This window comes from Branchiostoma floridae, chromosome 12 (assembly GCF_000003815.2).
Source record: "Branchiostoma floridae strain S238N-H82 chromosome 12, Bfl_VNyyK, whole genome shotgun sequence".
Classification (NCBI taxonomy): Eukaryota; Metazoa; Chordata; class Leptocardii; order Amphioxiformes; family Branchiostomatidae; genus Branchiostoma; species Branchiostoma floridae.
In genome coordinates this window covers 7834662-7859243 of record NC_049990.1, presented here as the reverse complement: position 1 = coordinate 7859243, position 24582 = coordinate 7834662, and the positions used below count along the sequence as shown (strand labels likewise).

Sequence of the window (24582 nt, the reverse complement as noted above, 5' to 3'; positions counted from 1 at the left end):
AAAAAAAAAAATATATAGATAGAGATATAGAGATATAGAGATATATATATATATATATATATATATATATATATATATATATATATATATATATATATATATATATATATATATATATATAGTATCCATAGATATGCAGAATATATATATATATATATATATATATATATATATATATATATATATATATATATATATATATATATATATACATATTTCACCTGTGAGTTTCCTCTCTCTCCATGGTCTCCACGGGTGTCATGTCGTCATGGCGTTCCTGCGGGGTGATGTTGGGGAGGTTTTCGGTGGAGTCCCTGGGCAGCGGTTCCATCTGCTTGATGACCATAGGAGCTGATATCACCTGGTGGGGGATCAGAAAAAGATGTCAGTGAGGACCTTGCCTAGCCTGACTAAAATCGCGCTCATAGCGGCCGGTCCTACAGTTGCCACCACCTAGGAGGGGGGCAATAACCCCAGCCAGCGAAAGATTGTGTAAACACATGCTAGGACCTTGCCTGGCTACATTCGTCATACGATAACAAAGTGCCTAGTTTGCACCTGGGTGGAGTGAGGAAAGTCGTGAAAGTGCTTAGCCTTTCGGCTTTCCCATGGGCACAGCGTCCAGCCGAGAATGCTAGGAATTGAACTCGTGACAACCTGATCTCGTGTCTGCTAGCATGACCACTCGGTCATCATATAATATAACGCCACATGATAAATTTTTGAGTATCGCAACAAATAGATCTAGAGGTAATGTAAAATTCACCTTGGACAGATTCCTGGTGCTTGCTTGCGCCTGCAGCTGCGGAACCGTCTGCCGCACGTCTGACAGGGTTTGCCGCACGCTCACGGGGTAGTGGGCTCTGTTGAACTCAATCCTTCTCTTCCAGGGGTCAAAACCACGCCGACCCTGGAACGCTGGATGCGTCAGCGGCGGCGTGGTGTAGGACAAGCAGCTGTTATCGTATGTTATGAAGTTAGAGTCCTGGGGGCGACTTTGGACTTTTTGTCGGGAGTTTGTAGCCCTTTTCTCCGGGTTACCACACTGGCGCCCCCCGCCGACTGTTCCCTGTTGCTGGTCGCAGGAGTTCCCTAGATCCTGGACATGGGGGACCTGTAGACCCAAGGTTTTACCTGGCGGGAACATACCTTGCCGCTCACCGTTGCTGACGGACGTCGCTGATGTAGACATCTCTACCGCATCCTCCAGTTCCGAAAGCCACGAGAGGATGCTGCTAGAGGAAGTGGCTGCTGTCAGCTTCTTCTCTTCTGCACCCCATTTGCCTGGCGTGTTCCTGTGCGAGGGAAGTCGCCAGTACATTCTGGAGGTGGGGAGGTACCCGTGCCGCTGGTTAATCAGAGATGCTATCGGTGGTCGTGATTTCTCCGCCTGCTCGAATGAAAACTCTTGAATCTTGGCTGGCATGGCCTCGATTGGTTGTTTAGAGTCATCTACAACATTCACTGGTCCGTCCGAGTCGGCTGGGTGCCTCATATCACCATTATCGCCTCGCTTCTGCGATTCTGTGGGTGCATTATCCGGAACTGGTGACGGCGCAAAGGGGCTGACAGTCACCAAGGATGCGGTCAACTACATGGGTAGAGATAGAATATAGACTCAAGTAAACTAAGAACGCGATGGACATGGAAGCTATAGATATTCTACTTCACTGTTCTGGAACGTGACGAGTGTGTAGCTTGCTTGCTTCTCGAATGGCTTTTTGAAACGTTGGTGCCTTGAAATATCAGTATTTGTTGACGAGAGCAATCTCTGAGCGAGTGCAAAGAATGGGCACACAGAAATAGCAGAAGGTAATTGCATCATTGATATGAGCTGAAAGCTTATAACAGTACGTAGTAAACTTCACCACACGAAGATGCTCATAATTGTTTGGTCAATTTGCTTTGACTGTATTTTTTTCATGCAGTATGCTTTCGTGTTTTAGGAATAGTTTGCTGACCATATATGGTTATATAAGATATGTTCACTTTAGAAATGGAAGTGAGGTTGAAAATAGGACACCTCGACTATGACCACAAAGCGGCTTGAGAAACTCACCTGGTTTAAATCTACCTCCATGGCATCTCCCTTTTCTCATCTAGATACAGTCGACATCCCCTGTGGTTTGAAACGATTGGCCACAACAATCATAACCGTCTCCATGGTAACAGTAATGTCCACTTGTTCCAGAGCCTTGTGACGTTCCAGACCCTTCGCTTCCAATCAAGAATATAGAATCGATCTAAAAAGGGCAAGCAAGTTAAGAAAATACTTGGTATGTTAATTAATTGTGTCGTAGTTTGGATAAATCTGACCCGACAAAAGATTACTTCCCAAAGCTTCTTCTATATTGGGGAAGGGGGCGTTTGCAGTGACAGAAAGTGGTTCAGCACCAAGGGCAAGGGCATCCCAAATATCGTCTGACATGTTTCTAGGCGAATCCAGTCAGGATTTAGAGGTTGACTGTCTCCCACGAAGCGAATATTTTTAATGCCCGTGTGAACGAACTGGGTAGATAATAGACTATTTACAAAGTTTTTCCCACAATCTATTCGAGATTGCGACGTCACAGTTTCTGCATAGCCAGGCTGGATGAGTCCACTTTGATGGTAGGGGGTGATGCGAATGTATTTGTGGTTGTCTGTTGTTATTGTCTGAAGACGATGATAACTTTTCCTCAACAACACATAACTTTGGTATTTTATCTGTGATTTTTGTTAGGTAGTTTACGCAGTTTACGTGATGAAGAAGACTCGAATCTTGACTTGCGCAGAAAGGCTCGCGCTGTAATTGTTCTGCGCAGGGTGTTTACATTGGCGAAACGTAAACAACATGGCTGCGCCCTTGAGTTTCGAAGAACTCAGTGGGTTGTCGCATATAATTCCCGCATTTTGACACATTTACGCTTCCATGTCAACAATCTGATTCTGTTCTTCTAGTTGTAAGATAGTTGGTTCTTCCACGATGTGTGCAGAGCGTAGTTACGCCCGGAGCATTTCGCTGCCGCCCGACGAAGTCTTTCGCAACTTGCGAAACGCCAAGAGATTTGCGATGGACATAGGTAACATCATACATACTTGTGTCTGGTCTGTGACTGTTAGCCGTTGTTTAAACACATACCACATTACCTGTATATTTCTAGTAAATCAAACAGAGATTCTTGTAACTGACATTTTATATTATCTAATGTCAACGTTCAGATATGGCGTACGGTCAAATTTTGTCACTGTTGTACCATATTGAGAGGACATAAATACTATATAATGGGATATTTGTGACATTTTGATGTCAATATGTCAACCAACCTCAAAAGAAACATGCACATGCACACACACACACACACACACACACCAACGCACACACACCAACACAGACGCACACACACCAACAGACACACACACGCATACAAACACACACGCAGACACGCACGCATGTACACACACATACAAATACGCACGCACACAAATGCCACATGGGCCCGTGGGCCTTTGGCCTTCAGGGGGCTAAATTAGAAGTTTATAAATAAGGGCCAAGATATTGCAGAATTTTAATACTTTTATTGCTCATTTTGTAGAATTTCAAGATCCAGCTGCAGGATATGGTATTTTGACTTTAACAAAAGGCACTGTACTTTTTGTTGCAATAAACCCTCTGATCTTCACATTCCCAGGTGGGTCCCTCGCTAAGTTGGCGTACTACTCGACAGTGGAGCGAAGCCGAGCGTATGTAAGTGCCAGCAGTGGTGGGGATGATGGTGACGGGCAGGTATAACAAACAAGTACAGCATGATTTGATGTCTAGGGTTTCCGGAAAAGGCTAACCTGTTTACCAGGCTAGACTTAGAACTAGACCCGGCTGGGTTTGACCTTCCTGTGGCTTTGCCTCTAGATTATAAGAATATAAGAATAAAAGCTGGAATTTCTGTGAAAAATTGGCCAGCTGTAGGAGCCTTTAATGGAAACCGTCTATTTTGTGTGGATTACCTTTGAATTACATGTACTTCTTTTGTACTCAGCTTGTCCTGTGGTTTCTCAATTTACACAGCCTGGATTTGAACTCATAACCTCTTGATCCAGAGGCAGTGTCGCTATTGAACCACAGACTGGACTTGAAGCATGTTACCTTAATTGTGATCTTAAAGTTTCAACATTTTCTCTCCCCCAGGATGACCACCACTTGTACGAGATCCAGGAGCAGAACGAGCTGGGAGCGCGGATCCACTTCGTGAAGTTCGAGATGACGTATTTTGAGAAGTGTCTGGACTTCATCAAGGAGAACCTGGTGTCAAGTCACGGGGAGATGATGGGGAAAGTGGTGAAGGCCACGGGAGGGGGGTCGCACAAGTACACCAACCTCATCAGGGACAAGCTGGGATTAGAGTAAGCAGTATTATATTTAACCGTATTGTAAAATTAGGCCAAAAAAAAGCCAGGGCCGGCAAGTTTTGCTAGGATTGGTCAGGTAGTTGTAACCACAACTAGGACCAATTGTGTAACAGACTCATTGCTGTCTGTTACCTTGGTTTTGGAGATTATGATGACTAGTGTCTTTAGTGACAGAGAATACTGAACTCCCATTGGACTGATTTTTCATACTGACAAAAATTCAGATCTCCTATTGGACTGAATTATGGTGACAAAGACTCTAGAGCTCCTATTGGTGACTCTAGAAAAGGGAATGGTTCTCTCAAGTCAGATTAATAGAGTTGAATAGCCACATGATCTGGAGAGGCGGCCCAATCAGCTCCTGACAGCAAGAGCTTGCATAAAACAATGTATAAAAGAAAAGTTTGTCGTGTTCGTTGTTTCTTTCCAAATATTGACAATGACTGCATGACACCTGTTATCCCCAGGTGTGACAAGGAAGATGAGATGCAATGCCTCATACAGGGGTGCATCTTTGTCCTGAGGAACATCACAAACGAGGCGTTTGAATACCAGCGCCACAGCCCACAGCCATACAAGTTCCAGACCATGGATGCAGACCTCTTCCCCTTTCTACTGGTCAACATTGGGTCAGGGGTCAGCATTGTCAAGGTAAGCACAGCTTAAAATGGACAAACAATTATGGCAAGGTGATTTACCTTTTTAAGGACGCACAGACTTTATTATATCAATGAGTATGTATTGATATTAAATCATAGTTATTTATGCTTGACTCCATAGGAGAGTGTTATTTTCCCAAAGAATACAGGACATCTATATAAATACAAAATTAACCAGATTTTTAAAGATCAATCACAAATGAGCTAATAACTGAACCATTTATAATCCAGTAACTGAGTATTGCCTCTCCAGGCAGACCCTTGGGGAGTGGTGCATGGTGGAGGTGATGCCAAAATATTGGTCCCAATGGGATAAATGCTAGAGTTTCAGATACATGTACATGTATGTTGTATACAGGTGGAGTCACATGACAAGTATGAGAGAATAGGTGGCAGTTCTATAGGAGGAGGCAGTTTCCTTGGACTGGGCTGTAAACTTACTAAGGCTAAGGTGAGAAGTCTTAAACTTGATCTTATAATTATATCATTTCTTATCTTCGTTGAGAAGGTTATATTCTAGGCAATGTTTATCCGTGTGTCTGTCACCATTTATAACTCAAGAGTATTAGTAGTTGTATGGACTATTTTACATTTGGTTGCTACAATTAGAACTGGAAATGGTTAGATTTGGAGCCCCCAAGGTATTGCAGCAGAATGTCCAATTTTGATATCTTGTGTTTTTGATTTTTACTGTTAGGTAGCTTGTGATGCTAGAAAAAAGTATTATAGGTTTGGGACACCTAGCAGCACATTGTGGAACTGCATGGGCATTTGAAAAAAAATTCTTTGCACCACGATGAATAAAAAAGGGGTTGATGGGATTGTTGTGGTTTTTTTTATTGTAGGTAGCTTAAGGGATGATTGACATGATGACAATTGTTCAAACATGTATATCATTGCAGCGGAAGAAAAAGAAAGACATGTGAAACTGCTTTCTTGACCCATACTTTCTTTGTTTGACCAGTCCTATACTCTCTATCCTATAATGCAGAATTTTGATGAGCTTCTCCAGCTGGCCAGCCAGGGAGACCACAGAAATGTGGACATGTTGGTGAGGGATATCTACGGAGGAGCCTACTCTGCTCTGGGTCTACCCGGAGAACTCATTGCCTCCAGCTTCGGCAAGATGGTGTCTGCTAAGGACGGTGAAGGCACAGTCACTTTCTATTTGTTTGTGGTGATAGTTACAGTGTGTGTGTGTGTGTTTGGTTACTGTAAATTCATTTGTTTTTGCAGTGAGTTAATTTTGCGATAGAAGGGGCTAAAAGGTTTTTAATGCATGTATTTTAAGGTTGCATTTGAAACAGTTCTGCAGTACAGAAATATCATAAATTGGGAAATGCATAGTTGATGTGTGATGAATCTGTGGTGCAAACGTCACTACAAAAACTGCATAAATGAAACCATTGCAGAATTTTAGAGATTTATATGTGTTGTCATGCACTTTTTTTCAGGTTGTCATCATGTTTTAAACTTTTATAACTAAAAAAAGATATCCTCAAGTATTTTATCAGGCTGTTAAAGCAGAGTGATTGTAAACAAAGTTTTAAGTCCCTCATCAATTTGACTTTTTTTATAGGACAAGAGTTTGAGGAGCAGGACATCGCCAAGAGCCTGCTGCACACCATCAGTAACGACATCGGCCAGATCTCCTGCCTGTACGCACAGCTACATGGGCTGAGGAAGATATACTTCGGGGGGTTCTTCATCCGCGGCCACCCAGTCACCATGCACACCATCACATATGCTATCAACTTTTGGTCCAGGGTACATAAAAAATTATACTTTTTAAAGTGTTCCTTTTTTTCTATGTCACACCTGTCTCCTGTCTGTGTCTCCTGCCATGTTGGTGTGTATATTTATATTTCAATGAATAGTAGCTGAGGTATTCTTGGGCTTTTAAAAGTCTTCTGACCCTCTCATGACATTTTGAATGTCTATGGATCAATAAAATCCAGTAGCATTCTTGAAAACTTGCCAAAAACTTGCCGAAACACATAAACTATGATAAGGGCTGTGAATGCTTGAGCTGCAATACATTAACTTTTGATTAAGATGCGTAAAGGATGCCAACATGGCTTCCAGCAGTAGGGGCATCCTCAGTAAGATAGCTGTGAAGAATGCTTGCAGCTAGATTTGCAAATGTTAGGTGTACCCCTTGTCTATTTCCGGTGTATGCGCACGGAGGTTGACGAAACCTGAACCCACCACTTCCACGTATTTGCCGGACGGCATAGAAATCTACATGGCTGCTGCCATACCGTGTGCTTGCGAAGCTTGTGTGCTATGCATAAGGGTGGTTGTAGATATACAGATAATTGCTTTTGATAGTTTACAGAAAGTACATTTTAATATGCTGATCAGACTTACACATTCAATTCCTTTCATTTTCATCTGCAGGGTACTTTACAGGCCTTGTTCTTGAGACATGAGGGCTACCTGGGAGCCATAGGTGCTTTTCTCAAGGGGGCAGAAGAAGATGGTAAAAGACACTTTTCATTTGAAGGAAATGTTTGATGATTACAATGTAGAAGTAACTCAGTAACGTTTTACCTATCATGCATCAATCCCATCATTTGACAAATTGTTGTGACAAACTGACTCACAAAGTAGGCATGCCTAAAATGAATAAGGTTAAGATTAGATCATATCACGAAGAGACCAGTGACAGAAAGAATTTAGAGCTAGGCAAAAAATTAGTCCACCATACATGTATTTGCAATATCATAGAGAGAGAATTTTTTTCCTTTTTAAGGGGTATTTCAAAGTCATTCTGGCTTGAGTTTGTTCTTTCTGTCTATCATGCAAGTGTCCGTACACCGTTCTTCATTTTATGAACTGTCCTACAGACTCAGAGAAGTACTGTTGGGGAGAGAACTATGCAGGCAGCTCAGGACTCCACAGCACGTCCCCTCCTCCTGACTTTATTCCAAGGGACAGGACAGCATCGGTATGTACCTGTAGTACAAGTATCATTCATTTATCTCCATGAGAAAGAGAGGTGTTGTTTTTCATATGTTTGTGTGTGCTTGTTTATAGATATCTGTCAGTATAACTTAAGAGCCTCTGGATGGATTGTGATGATATTTAGTATGTAGTTAGGTCTTGGGAAGAGGAAGATCAAGGTCAATTTTGGGCCCTCTGGTTGCTGACTTTAGTCCTGCATGAGGACTTCTAATTTTTGCCCTGGACATGCTATGGTCTTGATTGTTTGGTGGCAGGTAGCTTAATAGACAAAAGTGGGGTAGGTTTGGGCCCTTTTTTGTTAGACTGTGACAACTGTTTAATTGCTAGAGGTCCAGGTAAGCTAATCTGTGTTCATCCATCTGTTGTACAGTTTGACAGGTTTGAACTTGACCGTCTGGAGCGACCTCTCGTGTCCCTACCAGCCCTGTTGGACCCACCCAGTTACTTTCCTGACACAGTCGACCTCACTGAGGACCCAGATGCCAGGAAGTACTGGCTGGACTGCTTCGAGGAGGCCCTTGGCAAGGTGAGGGTTAAAGAAAAGAAGGAAGACGGCAGATGAATGCAAAACATGTTCTTATTGAAAGATGCTTGGTTGTGTAGCTATAACATTGTGCTCTTATGAAAGACACCTAGTAGACATAACGTTCCTCACTAGCCCAACTCTAGGAGTATAATTGGTACCTGACATTAGATAGGAAGGTGAAAAAATGGTAGAAGGAGAGGGATGGGCTTTGCTTTCCCATGTTGTTCCCTAGACACAGTGAAAAAAGTCCTGCCTTTATGGCCTCAAAAAGGCTATCAGACCTTTATGGTTTAGTATACTTAACATTGAATGTGTGATACTTGGGCCATACACTATTTTGTATTCTCTATGTACTTGCATACAGGTAGCAGCCAGAGCTGTAGCCAGCCAGCCTAGCAGGGATGATGCTGAGATGAGGGCTCAACAGTTCATGGCCAAATACAACAAGCGGCTGGAGACCCTGAGGGAACATCCCTTGTGAGTAGTACCTAGTGTTCTTCTTATGATATTTGCATGTCATTTCCATATCAGGGAAAGACCAGTACCATTGTGTGTGTGTATGTGTGTGTGTGTGTGTGTGTGTGCGTGTGTGTGTGTGTGTCTGTGTCTGTGTCTTTGTGTGTCTGTGTGTGTGAAATTGTGGCTCTGTTCATGACCAGATGTATCTTTATTGCCTAACCTTTTCCTATTGTTAGCAAATTAGTCACCATGGTAGGTGAAATTGAATAGAAGTTCCAAAGGCTCTTTGTAATCATGCACTTTTTTCCAGTGCCTATGGGTCCTTGACTGTGAGAAGCCTTCTGGACACACGTGAGCAGTGTCTGAATGAATTTCATTTTGCAGATCCATACCAGCATGTAAGTCATATTTTCAAGTACTTTAAATCATCTCAGTTTTGACAATCATGTTGACTTTTCATAAGCATTCATTGATAAGTTTTAATATTTGATATTCATTGAAAAGAGATTGAGTATAATTATACAAATTATTGTGAATTTCATCTTCAGATCAAACAGCAAGAGAACGAGGCTGCCCTGCGCATCCTTCCTGAGCGCCTGCAGCATCTGGACAGCCTGGAATTTCGGGCGCGACAGGTGGCCCTGGCAGAGGGCCTTCTAGCGGGAAATGTGTTTGACTGGGGGGCTAAAGCAATCACCAGGTGAGAAGCTGAAATTTTTTTCCTGAAAAAAACTCTTCAAATAACTGTCCTGGAAAAAACCTCTACAAAGATCTGTCCTACAAAGAGTCATTCGTATATGGGGTTAAAGGTACATGTACCACCAAAAAGTGGCCACAGTGGCTTGGTGATCGATATGAAGCAGTTGCCCTATATCTAGAGTTGGTAAAATTATAAGAAGCTAGCTAAGACAGCCTTCTTTCCTTTGTCTTGCAGATTGATGGAAGGGGATGACAGTTTTGGCTTTGAAGAGGCCATGTCAAAGTTGCAAGGTACGTTGTTTTTTGTGGTATATCTTCATATCTTATTGCATTAAAAGCTATATTGAATTTTTTTTCTCTTTTTCACTTTCACATTTACTCAAAGAGAAAATATTGTCCACAGACCATTAGATTTTTATGCACCATGTTGCAGATTTCTGTTTTCAAGAATAAATGTATGTTTAGACAGCCAGAAGCATTATATATGACAACAAACCATAAAGATTGTTTCTGATGAGATTATGTCTGTTCCCAGCTCGTCCCTGGCTTGTAGATGACTTGGACCCATGGCTGGAGAGATTACAGGTACGTGTGATGTCTGGCAAATTACTGGCTTAATCCTGGTAAGCGTAATGAGTTGGAGAGCTGTTGAATTTCTCGTCATCACCTAGTCTCATTCATCTTGAAGAGGACACCCATTTATTCTATCCATACCCTAAATTATACAGAAAACACCACCCCTGTCCCCGGTGCTGAACAAATATCACACTGAAAACACCATCCCTGTCCCTGGTGCTGAAGGTATATCACACTGAAAACACCATCCCTGTCCCTGGTGCTGAAGGTATATCACACTGAAAACACCATCCCTGTCCCTGGTGCTGAAGGTATATCACACTGAATACACCACCACTGTCCCTGGTGCTGAAAGTATATCACACTGAAAACACCATCCCTGTCCCTGGTGCTGAAGGTATATCACACTGAAAACACCATCCCTGTCCCTAGTGCTGAAAGTATATCACACTGAAAATACCACCCCTGTCCCTGGTGCTGAAAGAATATCACACTGAAAACACCAGCCCTGTCCCTGGTGCTGAAGGTATATCACACTAAAAACACCACCCTGTCCCTGGTGCGGAAGGTATATCACACTGAAAACACCACCCCTGTCCCTGGTGCTGAAGGTTTCACACTGAAAACACCACCCCTGTCCCTGGTGCTGAAAGTATATCACACCAACATCACCATCCCTGTTCCTGGTGCTGAAGGTATATCACACTGAAAACACCATCCCTGTTCCTGGTGCTGAAGGTATATCACACTGAAACACCATCCCTGTCTCTGGTGCTGAAGGTATATCACACTGAAAACACCACCCCTGTCCCTGGTGCTGAAGGTATATCACACTGAAAACACCACCCCGTCCCTGGTGTTGAAGGTATATCACACTAAAATACCATCTCTGTCCCTGGTGCTGAAGGTATAACACCAACCTTTGTGTTCCTAGTCTTTGTGATTATGTCTCTCTAAGACAGACCATTTAATTATCTTACGTTCCTATGACTTGTGTTACTTATCATCAGGACCATCCCCACAAGTGTGCCCTCATATTTGCTGACAACAGCGGACTGGACATCATCCTTGGGGTGTTTCCTTTTGCACGGGAGATGGTGCTGAGAGGAACACAGGTATATGATAACAGATTTATCAGTTGGTTTGTTTGTTTGTCTTGGTGTGTGTCTGCAGTGAAGGGGATATTGCCTAGTGGCAGTATGTAAGGGGAAGTGTTGTAATAGGATACTGTAAATGCAGAAATGTTTCGGCAGTTTTATGTACGCAGTTTTTGCCGTGGCCACTTCACCGCGAATTTAAAACCACCGCGAACATTTTTCCATGGCAGTAAGAAAGTACAGTGCATAGTGCTACTGTGAATTTAAAACCACGGTGAAAAGTCCTTTTTCCCGCTACAGCGAAATTAATTCCCCGCAAACTTAAAATATATTTACATTACTTGGAGAGTTGGAAGTATTGTTTGGCTTTCGTCCAACATTGTAATGTCAGCTGTGACTACAGCCACACAGTAATGTCAGTTCATTAGGAGCACTCAACTCATAGCTTTTCACAGCAATATTCAGCCAATTGTATCAGGCTCTTCTTTTAGTTTCAAAGCACCATCCAGTTTTATCATATGCTTGTGTATGTGATCAGCCAAAACCACATGCCTGCAAAACTGGTGTTTTTAGCATCAATGGGCAGTTATACTAGTTGACTAAAAGAGATACTGGAACATAGTGATAACAGTTTTATTGGTATACAGGTCATCCTTTGTGCTAACTCCAAGCCAGCCTTGAATGATGTGACTTATGGGGAACTGAAAATCCTTGCAAAGAAGGTGGCAGAATTATGCCCCACAATAAGGTTGGTACAGTTTTTATTTCCTCAGTGATTAGTTTATACTATGGGATTTTTCTTTAACAAAAAGACTACGTTGATAATGTACATTGTACATTACTAAAGTAAGAGAAACTTGGGGACCCTTGGGAACATAAAATATTTGACTTTGTTACTAACACAAGCCCTTCTTGTTTTTACCAGAACTGCACTGTCAGAGGGGCATTTGAAAGTCATGGCATCAGGTGCCGCCTCACCTTGTCTAGACCTGAGGTATGTATTGAAGGGAAACAAGCTATCCTGTGGCAGCATTCCTTTAAAGGGATATATCGTAAAATTTTGGCGCCAAAATTTCAAATTTTCTGAACTTTAAACTTTGAACTTTTCTCACTTAAACTTTGTTTAACCTAAACTTTATTATGTCCTGTGGTCCAGCCGTATAGATGAGATGCTGTCCCAGGAGAGCCAAAAAGTTTGTACTTTGACATCCCATCCTGTGATCTTAAGTTTTAACTTAGACTTTGTTATTCCATGTGTCCAGCCGTATAGATGAGATGCTATCCCAGGAGTGCCAGAGAAGAGGAGTAGACCTGGTAGTGTTAGAGGGGATGGGACGTGCCATTCACACTAACTACCATGCTGCCTTCTCCTGCGAGTCTCTCAAACTGGCTGTGCTCAAGAACAAGTGGTTGGCTAACAGATTAGGTAGGAAAAATCTTTTCATTAAAAAAAACGTGTGCCATAACGGAGATGTTTCAATGAAGGTTAGACATTGAGCTAAACAATTATTGAAAAATGATTTATAGATGAATCAATCTCTACAAATTTAGGTACAGAGTTTACTTTCAAACAGTACATTTGGACTGACACCTATCACTCCTCTTCAGTGTCACTAGAATAAAGTAAAATGAATTGTAATTTCTGTCAGTTTTATGCACAATCTTGTTTTATTTGAAATTGAAGATGACAGCTCAATTCTGTTGTAAAAATGTCTTTTTGTGTTTGTCTTTATGCAACCGTAAACTTTTTAAAGGACAATCATCATTTGTTATACTGTTAGAGTCTCAGATAAAATTGCAAAATATTGACATGATTTAGACTCATTCTTACTCTCATTTCTCTTGAAGCATGAAGATTTAAGGTTTCATCATTGGCCATGTTGACAATTGTCATTTTTGTACTGTATTAAGTGTAAGAGTAGAATTATATAACATGTTGTACTTAGCCTCATTTTTCTTCGAGAATGGACTGAACTAAGGAATCTTCATCTTTTGTCTTCCAGGTGGGGATGTCTTCAGTGTGATCTTCAAGTACACGAAAGGGTCAAAGGTTGAGGGCAAGACCCCAAGCAAGAATGATATAGGTACCCAACAGCCGAGGAAGAGTCCTGAGACAGACAGGTGACATCGTCACCAATCATGACATGTCTGACTCGTAAGGTGCAATATGGAGTACACAGAATCGTAGGGACTGCTGGATCTGGGAAGAGAGGCTAGGGCCAACAGTGCTATCCAGGCTAAATAAAGGTTATTGATTGATCGCTTGGGCACAAATTTTGCAAGGACTTCCAGGCTTTGTAAATCACTGGGTAGTGAGGTTCTTTTAATTAAAATTATGAAAAATCACTTACAGTTATTCAGTGTCACCTATTGCTAGCAGTGGCAAGTAGAACCAGTACACAGAATCCTAGGAACTGCTGCAGCACATTTCTATAATCTTGTAAGGATTTCCTTCAATAGTTTTACAAAGTTTTGTAAATTGCTGGGTATGTTGAGGTTATTTATGAACTCTCACTAACCGTTATTCGCCTATAGCCTGACTAAAATCGCACTCCTAGTCCTAGCGGCCGGCCCTACAGTTGCCGCCGCCCTAAGATAGGTCATTAACCCCAGCTAGTGAGAGATTATGTAATCGCAGGCTAGTATAACCTGTTGCTAGCAGTGGCAAGTAGCACCAGTCAGTATCGATTGCCCCAGGAAAAAAGAATTACGACTTGTACATGTATTATGAATTTAGACTTTTATTATGTTGGCAGGTAATAGACCAATCCTAACTGTCCATGACAATTAGCCTTTCAACCAATGACAGCACAGCAATTATCGGCTCAACCAATGAGAGAGTGACTGCATGACGTTCAAATATTTGCATCGTTATGTTTTATTTTGCATTTCTATATTTTGAAGGAGGCGGGCAGAGCTATGGAATTGGTCCATTGCAAGTGGTTGTGTATAAATATATGATTTTGCAAGGACTGTTTTTCACTCAACAGAGTTTAAAAATGTAATGAATTGTGACTTTTCCACAACAAAGCTGACAAAATGCAAAGATCTTTATGACACTTTGACCAGATAGAAAAAGAGCTGTATCATATGCACCCAGTCTTTCTAGATTGATTGCTGAGGTCTTTTACAGATAATTTCGAAAGTCTATATTTTGTGAAGTAGTGGCATCCAAGCATGTAGTTGTGAACCAAAAGGATGTTTTATTAGCAGAAAAGTAAATTATATGAGCCACATGACAATTAACGAGCCAAGAATGAGCCAACAATGAAATGATTTTATGTTCCAGCTGACCATGTCAAATGTCTTATATTTTTTTAATTTCTGAATCAGTATCAAGCCAAGCTTGCCAAAATATATAACAACTTAGTTGAAAGCTCATAGTATGTGTATTACTATGTTCAGAAGAGGGTTGTCTCCAGTACCCCTCCCTCCGTCCAGAAATTCATTCTTGGTATACAGAGAAGATTTCATCTCATCCATCCCAAAAATATGCACCTCATGGCATACAGCAATGAAAGTGTATTTTCGTAAGCTTAAAATGACAGATTAAGTTTAACAACATGGGCTGCTAAATTATTAGTGGGAAGGGATGAAAATTTTACTTCAAATTCTTCTTTATTGATAGATGCTCGAAAAAAAGTTTGAAAAAAATCTAAAGCTGGAGACAGCCCTGGTTTAGATAGGCATTGATTGCCCATTCTACATTTAATACGTAGATAGTGCAAAAAATCGAACTTAAAGACAAGTTGCTGTAGAATGGTTTTATTTTATTTCTACTGCCCATGAGGTAAGTAAACCTGAGAGACCCAGCATCCTACATGTGTTTCGCCCATCTTTGTGTGCCATGTAATGACCATCTACCGGTAGATTAACCTATGGCAAACATGTACCAATGCCGGTCTACGGCCGGTGAGGCTATGGGACCGGTGAGGTGAGGAAACATGTAAGGTTAATACAGTAATATAACTAGTCTGTTACACAATCTTGCTCTTCTGACAACAACACTAGTTCACACATTCAATTTTAACTGTCAATCTGTTGTTATAAATATAATGCTGATGATTGAGACTTTTGCTGCAAGCTTTTTGAGAACGTTTTAAACGTCTTTCTTGATTATATCAATAAACATTTCATCAGTACTGTATATGCAATTTGTGCTGCTTAAAGTAGTGTTATTGTGTTGACTTCAAACTAAAGTCCTTACTCTCTTCATGTTAAGAAGTTAAAAAAATGCATTTTTGTGTTGCATTGAAGACATTGGAAAGTCCAGATGAGTTCATTCCAACAGACAACATTAATTATCACTTCTACATGTAGTGAAAAGCTGGTTAACGGTATAATACCTAAGCCAGCTTTTGAAACCGGTATAAGCGCCTCTCAGAGTAGAAACAATTATTTTGCAGACTTCTAACATGAAATATTTGTCACGTTGTTACTTCCGCATTCTTGCAATGAAAACAACACATTACAAGTGAATGTAACGTTGTACCCATTGTGGCACTACACATACATTTACATAGCATCAATTGCAAAGACTCACTTTGTGTAAGACACACTTGGCAGGCACAAGAACTTGCATAATTGGACATTCTACAACACAGCCCTAAAGGTGTACGTATACATGACATTGACAATGGTGTTCTGCAGTTAAGATGCTTGACAGTTGGGCTTGCCATGGTATATAGGCCTGGGAAGCCAGGGCTAGCAACTTACTTTATGTTTTGCATTCTTGTTTGATGATGCTTTACTTACTGAAATACATTATGTGATGAGAAAAATGGAAAAGTTGGACATACAAACATTCTGTAACTGTGCATGTGTCCTCCTTTTCTCAGTCATATATATTACCCAAATATAGATTCTATATTAGGCAACATTGCACATATAAAATTAAAAGGGAAAAGCTGCCGACCACCAGCCTATAAAGGTGTTATTTTGATTGTTGCTAATGCATTGGTACATGATATGAAATGTAAACATGGACACCTTTTACTCTACATACTAGCAAAACATCAAGGCACAAATGCTAAGCTATCTATGATGGCAGTTTTACATTATATGACAGATAATCACCACGGATATGATTCTTACTATACTAACTACATAATGCAATGCATATTTCAATATAACAATATTAAGTTGTTGGCACAGGTAGTAACTTGTAACATCTGATTAAAGAGAATCTCTGATAAAAAAAGAAGAGCCTTTCAATTACACCACTTTTCACCCAACTATTGACTTATGATCACAAAATTCACCTTTTACTCACATTTTAAACTATACTAAAGCCCTAAAAAGCTACAATATACTTTACTTATTTCATGTCAGTTAAGCAAGTAGCAGACTAATCAAGAAATCTTCATTCAACTAGAATTTTAGAATCCCTACCTTACATTTGACCAAATATGACTCTTAGCATATTTTCAATTCTAATAGACTTCAATGCATGATTATTTTTGACACTGCCATACGTTTTACTTTAAGCTTCTTCAAATTTCCTATAAAAATGTCATTGGGACATTTCATGTGTTGACATATGTATGAAAATAATTTGTAGCCTTTTCTTCTGTCAGTAAACTTTATACTCTTTTTTTTTGTCGCATTCTTAATATGAAAAACTATATAATTTTCTGTATTACAGAGAACTATTCATTCGCAAAATTCAGCTCCTCAATGGTCTTTTAAAATATTTCATACACACCTTATGGTTCTCACTTTTTGTTGTCTTTTAATTTAGCATTTTGTTGTACGCTTTTGAATTCTTGGTAGCTCGGATAGGTTGGACAGTTATATTTTGTTATTCTGCTTTTGACCTTTTCGAACACATCAAGGTACATGCACTACTAACACTACAGCAAGCTTTTATAAATATTACACAAAATAACTATCAACATTGCATGCAAATCTACTGGTAGCAAACACAGATGAGCAAAATTCACTTTGAACTTGAAGTCCATTTTAGGTCTAGAAATTGCCAATAAATATGACAATGAATAATGCTGCTTTCGATCCTTAATTTATAATTCTGTATAGCACAAAATGAGTCTTTTACATCTTATTGTCCATGCACTGATCCATGTTAAAAACTTTTTAGTAATCTCCAAGCAGATCCTACAATGGCTGTTCCAATAGGTAGTACCAAACTGGCCAAGGACTAGTGTAGTCAACCAAAAGGTGTCCATGCATTTTGCCACACACTCCTAAACCAGCCTCACTTCTCTGCCAGCTTTTGATACTATCTCATGCTACCATAAGATCTGCTTGGAGATTAACTTTTTAGCCCAAGTTTTTCTTCTTTGCACGCTACCAAAAGTTTTGGGGTGCCCATAGGATGTCATCCATATAATCAAATCAGCATGGCCTAAACAGTCAAACTGTCAATAAAGCCAGAGATTTTTTCTTGTCACCACCTTACTCTAACTTCCCAGTGTCCCCATTGACCTTGGAGGGTTTGCGGAACGGGCTGAGGATGCCCATGACCATGGCGGTGTAGATCTTGTTGTGACAGAAGGTCAGGAAAGGCTGGTGGAACAGGGACCAGCAGCGCCAGTACTGACCGTGGAACGGGTCCGAGATCGCCGGACAGAGCATGTTGTTCAGGTTCACTTGGGTCAGCTGGAGAGGGCAGAAACAACACCATAATGACAACTCATTATAGAAAAAATGCTAACACTTTACTTCCAACACTGAATTAAACTATAGGGAGTCCGACTTACTCATCTAAATTTTCGGTCAATCTCCGTCGACCTGGTTCACAGAATGACCCTTTTTATCTCCAGCAGTGACGTCAGGAACACGCCACTTTTGCAGGAGGGGGGTCATAAGTATCAGACTATCTATGACAACTCATCAGGATGTCAGGATTCAAAATACTCTTTCTTTGTCTTTTGTAGACAATAAGGTGTAAAGGTGGCCTGTATGAGAAACCTCCACTCCAATAAATTGTTTGAGGGAACTGGAGCTAGAATAGGATGGATTTCTTACTAGGTTACTGCATGTAAAATTGGAATTGTGTAGGTATTTCTGATGTCTGCCTGCATCTTACCTGTATACTGGTCCATGTTAAATGCTATGCCTATGACACTAGGGTGATGTCCCCAAAATACGTCTAACACTCTAGTATGCGTCAAACACTTCTTATATTAATATAATGGCAAGTTTCAATACTCGAAATGGAACTTTAAAAAAAGGATTTTAGGAATCTTCCATCAAGTGAAAAGTGAAAATTGTGAGGGCAAGGAAAAATCCAAACTGTTAAGCTCTACAAATTGTACTTACATAAGCAAACAACTGCAAGGGTCCAAAGTGGTAGGTGTACTGGATTCCTAGGGATATGATCGACCACCTCAGGTCCGATACGCGCTCAACTGTATATGCACCTGAAATCATATATCATCTCAGTATATTCATCATATCAGTATAGACAATGAGCATGCTTTTCACCTGTAGTTCTGGCCAATGACTGCCTCTATATGATATGTACTCAATTTAGTGTGATCAACTCAATCTGTGAAAGAAATGTTTTCTATCCTGGTCAAAACACTTACTTGTTAGTAAGTGACATCAAAATGACAGTTACTTCAAACATGCAAGGTGGTCTAGAGGTTACAGTTGTTGATTTTGGACGTAAAAGGTTCTGGGTTTGAATCACACCCAACCATACACACATGCAAACAGCATCAAAAACATGATCTCAGGAATGATCATAAGAAATTGCTTACTAAAACCCGTCCTTACCTCCCATCCACAAGAGGTACGGAGGAACCACAAAGTAGATCAGCACGTGTTGAATATAGTACACCTCTGGTTCAAACGGCAACTGAAACAGAGTTGGTACCATTACAATGTTAGTCAAAACAATGTTTCTAACAATAGAAATTTAGACGAAACAGAAGGTGAATATGAAGTGTATCTTCTTTTTTAAATATTTTGGAAAACGCACGTAATATCCTGATCCAAAGTTTAAGTAAAATCAGAAGAGATTATTAATGAATGAATGAAGACCTTTATTGTACATTTTTGCCCAACCTTTTGAAATTTGATACAGCGATGCAAAAGTGCCGCACACAAATTGTATTCAAATTGTTTTAGAGAATCGGGTGTGATGTAATTAGAAGCCAGGGGATACTGTAAAATATAGACCAATCAGAATGCCCATATTAAATATCATCACAGCCAAGTTATGATATAAACATAATGATACTGTCCAAACCTTGACCTACCAGTCTGGTGTTGAGTACAGGAAACAGCAGGGCCAGGATAGGACCATGTCCCCAGTGCATACCCAGTCTGAAATACAACATACAAACACAGGGTTATCCTTTGCATTTGGTAGATCGTAGGTTTGAGGCCTTCATTTCGGCAAGTTGCACTGCCTTTACCGTCGCCACAGCTCAACGCCACAGTCTTGAATATCCTCCTTTATATTATATAATACCCCTCACACATTCCTTATGCTCAGGGTCACGCATTTGGACTAATTTTCTAAACTTTGCACATCAATTTGACCTGTCAATAAATGCCAACAACCATTCCACCATTTCAATGAAAAATGTGCCAACATTAAATGAACTGAAATGCAGTCATGTAATGATGTAGCAATTATTGTAAATTGTATTCTGTGAAGTGGTGTATTGATAAATAATGCATACCTGAACACAACAGTAGAGGACTGACTGGGCGGAGCAGCAAGCAGGTATATCTGAGAGGAAAAGGGGGTGAAATTGTGACATTTGTAAATAGAGATACAAAATACAAAGTACAAAATACAAAGGGGAAGAAAGCTGTTTTGTTTGACATTGCCATTAGAGATACATTGTATATTGATTGTTAGCTGTAAAAAGTAACTGCTACTTTTTTTAATAAGGAATTGGTAAATTTAATTTAGTCTAGATCTTCTCAATTAGTCTTAAGATTTTGGACCTTTATACTTCTACCTGATTATGATGCTACCTTGACATTTAATGTGGACAAGGTCTAAAATCATGCCTCGATGTCCTTGCAACTTCTGGGACAATGTATAACATTATAATAAACTGTCTGCCTTGCTGGGTGTTTCCAGTGTAATTTGTCTCTTGTCTCAGGTGAGACTAACTTTTATGACCACTGAGTTGACTAATGCTGCAGACATGTACTGTACAGCTTCCAGAACCAGGGTTTAAAATTCATTTTTGGGTGCACCTACACTCAGATATACTAAGCAATGCATTTTATAACAGAAAAATGCAGGCAAAAATAATGCACTGCTCACTTCAGAGCTTGAATGTGAAATGGTGTCACTAATTTAAAAAGTTTAAAGAGGTACTTCAAGAAATATTATAATTTTTTGTCAAACACATTTCAAAAGTGTGTTGTATAATACTAGACAATAGCACCTTTACACAAATATCTATTGGTGTACTGGTGCACTTCCAATTTTGGCTGCATCCAGTATTTCAACCCCTGAGAACAGTAATACAAATTTACTCAACTAGTATACAGTACACCTTACCTGCACCATCGTGACAAGATGGCATGGGTTCAGCAGGTAGATGACCTCTCCACTGGCGAACTTGAACCCCGTTTCGATTCCAAACGTCATGCACAACATGACCAACAGCACGCGCTTTATCGTGGGGTCTGTCCTGTCGTACTTGGACGGCAATCCCGGATCCCGCGCTATGCTCTTGTACCCAAAATACAGCAGCCCCGATCCGAGCACCATGAAGAAAACGGTCTCGACAATCCGCTGCGTCCCTCCGATGAAATCGGAACATTCCTGTCCGCCGTTCCCGGGTATGCTGTGGTCCACCCCGCCGTACGCCCAGTCCAGAACAGTCCGAACACTGTAACCCATTGTTTTGGTTCTTCTTGGAATAACGACACAGAAAAAGGACGAAGTCTCAGTGCTGCTCAATGCTCAGTGCTGTTGTTGCAGAGTCTAGCACCTGCAAAAGAAACAATTTGTCCTTATGAAATTTTAATGTGGTCCTTTTAAACAAATATACAATGATTTTCCAAGGACAGGAAACAACAAAACCTTTTATCCCTACTAGTATTACAGGAGTACATTGTCAAAACATAACATGTTATAATTGTAACATCTTCTAATTGCAAAAGACTAGGCCTGCATAAGGATAAAACACATTAATTGATAACGAATAGAGAATTGAGAGGTCAATCCTTTAACCAAGGCTTAACAAGACCTGAATCTTAAGGTGTAATTGACACCACTGTAGAACTTCTTTGTTTCAGTGTTTACACTGTTTGACAACATAATGGACCTGGTACAAACACAAGCAGTATAATTAATGACTCTCTGTAATTGATAGAGTGAACCATACAATTCAACTGTTTTATTTGGCTAAAACTGGAGAAGGTCGGCAGCAAGGGTTTATTTCATTGAGACCTATTGGCTGTAGGTTTGTCAGTTGTGACTTCATTACCTTTGCCAAGAAGGTTATGTTTTGGGGAGCATTGTGTCTGTCAACATGATAAGACATCATAAGTATGATTAGTATTTTAATTTGGGGGGCCAAACTTTTTTTTATTCTCACCCTCACATCAGTTTTGGGGTTCCCAGAGGATGTCATCCATATAATCAAGGATAACCAAATAGACATGGCCTTATTGGTGCAACTGCAGGTACTGCTGAGTCACACAAAGTTCAACGACCTCTCAAACTCAAACAACCAATGATGGACCTTGAACTGCATGTGACCATTGACACAAGGTCACCCACATGTACAGCACTGCAAAACTGCATGTGGCTGGGTCACTCGGATCATTTTGCATGACTGTTCATTGAAGAGAGTGCTCATCAGACTTTTTAAAAAACAAAGATGTTATGAATATTGAATTTTTTTTTACGTCCGTTTGGTTGGGGGACGTCCTGCCGCTTCATGGTGTTTTCATCCTACCACTGGCGTGAGCCGACCAGTGATGCAGACAAAGTGTGGTGCTATAAAAAAGGTGTGCTTTTGTTTTGTGCCAATGAGTTTACAGTACCACACTTTTTTCATAGTACCACACTTTTTTTCATAGTACATGTAATTGAAGGGCTCTGATTGGCTGAGGGGTAGTGGTCATGGCTTGTGGGCAACAAAATTTAATCCATTTCCTAAAGGGACTCAAGTGAAGGTCTCTTTGCTCAAACATCATCTTCCTCACTGCATCACATAAACAGTTAACTGGCAGGTGAGACAGGCCATCTTCAACCTGGATTAGATCTAGGATTGATGAAAGCTTCTGGAGGATTAAAACAACTGTGTATTACAATGTACACCATTCAACAACTGCCCGACCAGCGACACATTGATATGCAAATTCCACTCTTCGTTACTTTGATTTTAAGTTGATCCACTGCCTAAATGTGTTATTATTGTTATTATTACTATCATCATATTAAGTTATCTTGAGTTGTTTCTATTGTAAATAGTTGACGACTTTCGTAGTTATTTAAGCTTGACATTTGATTTCTTTTTGATTAGTTGTTATAATGATATGTTTATTTTAACGTTGGGGTCTCCCTGGCCCCCCAGGAGGCATTGAACACAGCCAGTAGGCCATGTATATACTTAGTACCTTCCTGGCTAAATAAATAAACTAAACTAAACAACATGTGCAATATTGCAATGTTATTCTTCTTCACTGCTTAAGTTTTGTTGAATGGTATTAACAAAGTTATCAAGAAAGAGGAAATATGACAGCAGCAATGCTAACTAGCTGTAGCCTCTAGTAGGTTATAGCGCTGCACAGGTTGTGAGAATCTTTCTAATTGGCCAATAACGTTAATGTTATCCCAGTGACAAAAATATAAACTCTAAACTGGTTATTAAATAATGTACAATCTGTTCTGTACAGCTAAAAATGGCGCCGGCGAACCGGCAACTCGCGTATGGGTTGACAGCAATTTGTTGGCTAAATATAATGATTGAAAGCATCAACTGAGCAATCATTTCGTAGTGGGGAGTTTGTCATAGCCTCCACTAGACTCCATGAAGGCTGAGCAACACTGGCAGATCTGGATAGTATTCTAACACTGAACAGTTTATATCAACTATTCAAGTTCAAGGAATATGCCCAGCAAGAGACAGTCAAGTTGAACATCATGGAGTAGATATTTACTGGCCAACTAAATAACGTTGAATATATATATTTGGAGGGGATAATCTGGAAAAGAACATGGTATGTTCACCAATTACATGCATATTACATACTGCAGGTCAGGAGGACAATCGTTATGCATGACTTACATGTAGAGACGCCATCGATTCGATCCTCCCACGGGTATATTTCTCCCGAATCCCGGGATCTCAACAAAGTTATCATTTCACCAAGGCTTTCCCTAACCTCTTTGACGCACAGATTCACATACAAACTCACCTAATGTCGGTGGAGAGCCGGTTACCGGATGTTCAGGGCAGCTTTGCCGCTCCACGCTCCGAGTCGCGCGCTTTCTCGTTCGTTGGTGTACTAATGAAAGTGAATGGTGTGAATCGAAGGCAACGAATAGTCGGCCACATGTACATTTGGTTTGGACCAAACACGAACGACCTCTGGCGATAGTAATGGTAACAGCAGCTCCGAAAGTTTAGCAGATGCATTTTGTACTAGTATGCCAGATCACGGGAATATTGAAAGGAGGAAAACATTTTGGCATTTTCTGTAATCCACGGAAAAACGGACACTGGCTAGAGCCCTGTACTGTAGTGAAAAAACGTTACAATCCTGCTATTCCCAAAATGCAGGAAAAAAGTAAGCCCTTACATTGTCCTTGATTCAGAATAAAAACGTAGACGCAAGCATTCTTTCACCCATTTTCTTCCGTCTTTTGTAACACAAGCTTTTACGAACAAAAAATGAAAGTGAACTCTCAAAATAATCAAGGAGATTTATATAGGCCGCCTTGACATAACACAATGAAAACAAACTACTACAAACGCGTCTTCTAGTTCATACGTTGTTTTTATTTAATGCTTTATCTCTTATATCACGCAGCACAGTTTATTGTCAGAAATTCCAACCAACTTAGTAAATTTAAAGACTCGTTTTATCAGACCAAGGAGGTTTCAACCTCCTTGATCAGACAAATCGCACTGTAAACCGTAAACATTGCGTTAACGTTACATGCAATAGCGCATTGATTTTTCACATGATGGTTTTATTCAATGCTTTTTTTCACACAGCAGTTTTTGTCAGAAATTCCAACCAACTTGAAGTTGACGTAAAA

The 24582-nt window shown here is 40.3% G+C and overlaps 3 protein-coding genes across 6 annotated transcripts in view; 1 reads left to right on the top strand and 2 right to left on the bottom strand.

Annotated features, from left to right (window-relative positions):
* LOC118427309 overlaps window positions 1-2604 on the bottom strand; it is a 4219-nt gene extending 1615 nt beyond the window's left edge. The window contains exons 1-3 of the mRNA XM_035837037.1: window positions 2060-2604; window positions 767-1591; window positions 222-361 (exon numbers count right to left, since the gene is read on the bottom strand). Coding sequence (XP_035692930.1) covers window positions 222-361; window positions 767-1591; window positions 2060-2080 — 986 coding nt within the window. The 5' untranslated portion in view covers window positions 2081-2604. The remainder of the gene's footprint in view (window positions 1-221; window positions 362-766; window positions 1592-2059) is intronic.
* A 176-nt stretch (window positions 2605-2780) lies between these two features.
* On the top strand, window positions 2781-13639 carry LOC118427308 (4'-phosphopantetheine phosphatase-like). 4 transcript variants are annotated; one of them, XM_035837034.1, is made up of 20 exons: window positions 2781-3062; window positions 3672-3727; window positions 4166-4380; window positions 4854-5037; window positions 5404-5496; window positions 6037-6196; window positions 6625-6812; window positions 7446-7527; window positions 7895-7995; window positions 8383-8538; window positions 8903-9015; window positions 9308-9395; window positions 9546-9697; window positions 9932-9987; window positions 10232-10281; window positions 11283-11387; window positions 12017-12117; window positions 12295-12363; window positions 12632-12795; window positions 13373-13639. In XM_035837034.1, exons 1-20 carry the CDS (start codon window positions 2966-2968, stop codon window positions 13492-13494), a joined length of 2352 nt encoding a protein of 783 aa, XP_035692927.1. In that variant the 5' UTR covers window positions 2781-2965; the 3' UTR covers window positions 13495-13639. The 4 variants fall into 4 exon arrangements, with proteins under 4 accessions (XP_035692927.1, XP_035692929.1, XP_035692926.1 ...); XM_035837036.1 differs by having other exon boundaries at window positions 3672-3779; XM_035837033.1 differs by having other exon boundaries at window positions 2785-3062; window positions 3672-3766; window positions 6037-6190.
* Window positions 13640-14578: 939 nt separating this feature from the next.
* LOC118427307 (transmembrane protein 164-like) lies at window positions 14579-23981 on the bottom strand. The gene is made up of 7 exons (XM_035837031.1): window positions 23736-23981; window positions 20863-21298; window positions 20024-20073; window positions 19595-19661; window positions 19110-19191; window positions 18651-18751; window positions 14579-17987 (listed from the first exon to the last, which is right to left on the bottom strand). Exons 2-7 carry the CDS (start codon window positions 21205-21207, stop codon window positions 17784-17786), a joined length of 849 nt encoding a protein of 282 aa, XP_035692924.1. The 5' UTR covers window positions 21208-21298; window positions 23736-23981; the 3' UTR covers window positions 14579-17783.
* Between the last annotated feature and the right edge of the window lie 601 nt (window positions 23982-24582).

What these genes read in the sequence shown, in the direction of transcription:
- LOC118427307 (XM_035837031.1), bottom strand. Translation starts at nt 21,207, where the DNA reads ATGGGTTACAGTGTTCGGACTGTTCTGGACTGGGCGTACGGCGGGGTG. An exon ending in ATCTTGTCACGATGGTGCAG is followed by an intron (nt 20,074 to 20,862) that starts GTAAGGTGTACT and finishes TTTTCCTCTCAG; the next exon opens with ATATACCTGCTTGCTGCTCC. An exon ending in GTACCTCTTGTGGATGGGAG is followed by an intron (nt 18,752 to 19,109) that starts GTAAGGACGGGT and finishes ATATGATTTCAG; the next exon opens with GTGCATATACAGTTGAGCGC.
- LOC118427308 (XM_035837032.1), top strand. Translation starts at nt 2,966, where the DNA reads ATGTGTGCAGAGCGTAGTTACGCCCGGAGCATTTCGCTGCCGCCCGAC. An exon ending in CAGGGGTCAGCATTGTCAAG is followed by an intron (nt 5,038 to 5,403) that starts GTAAGCACAGCT and finishes TGTTGTATACAG; the next exon opens with GTGGAGTCACATGACAAGTA. An exon ending in CATGGCTGGAGAGATTACAG is followed by an intron (nt 10,282 to 11,282) that starts GTACGTGTGATG and finishes ACTTATCATCAG; the next exon opens with GACCATCCCCACAAGTGTGC.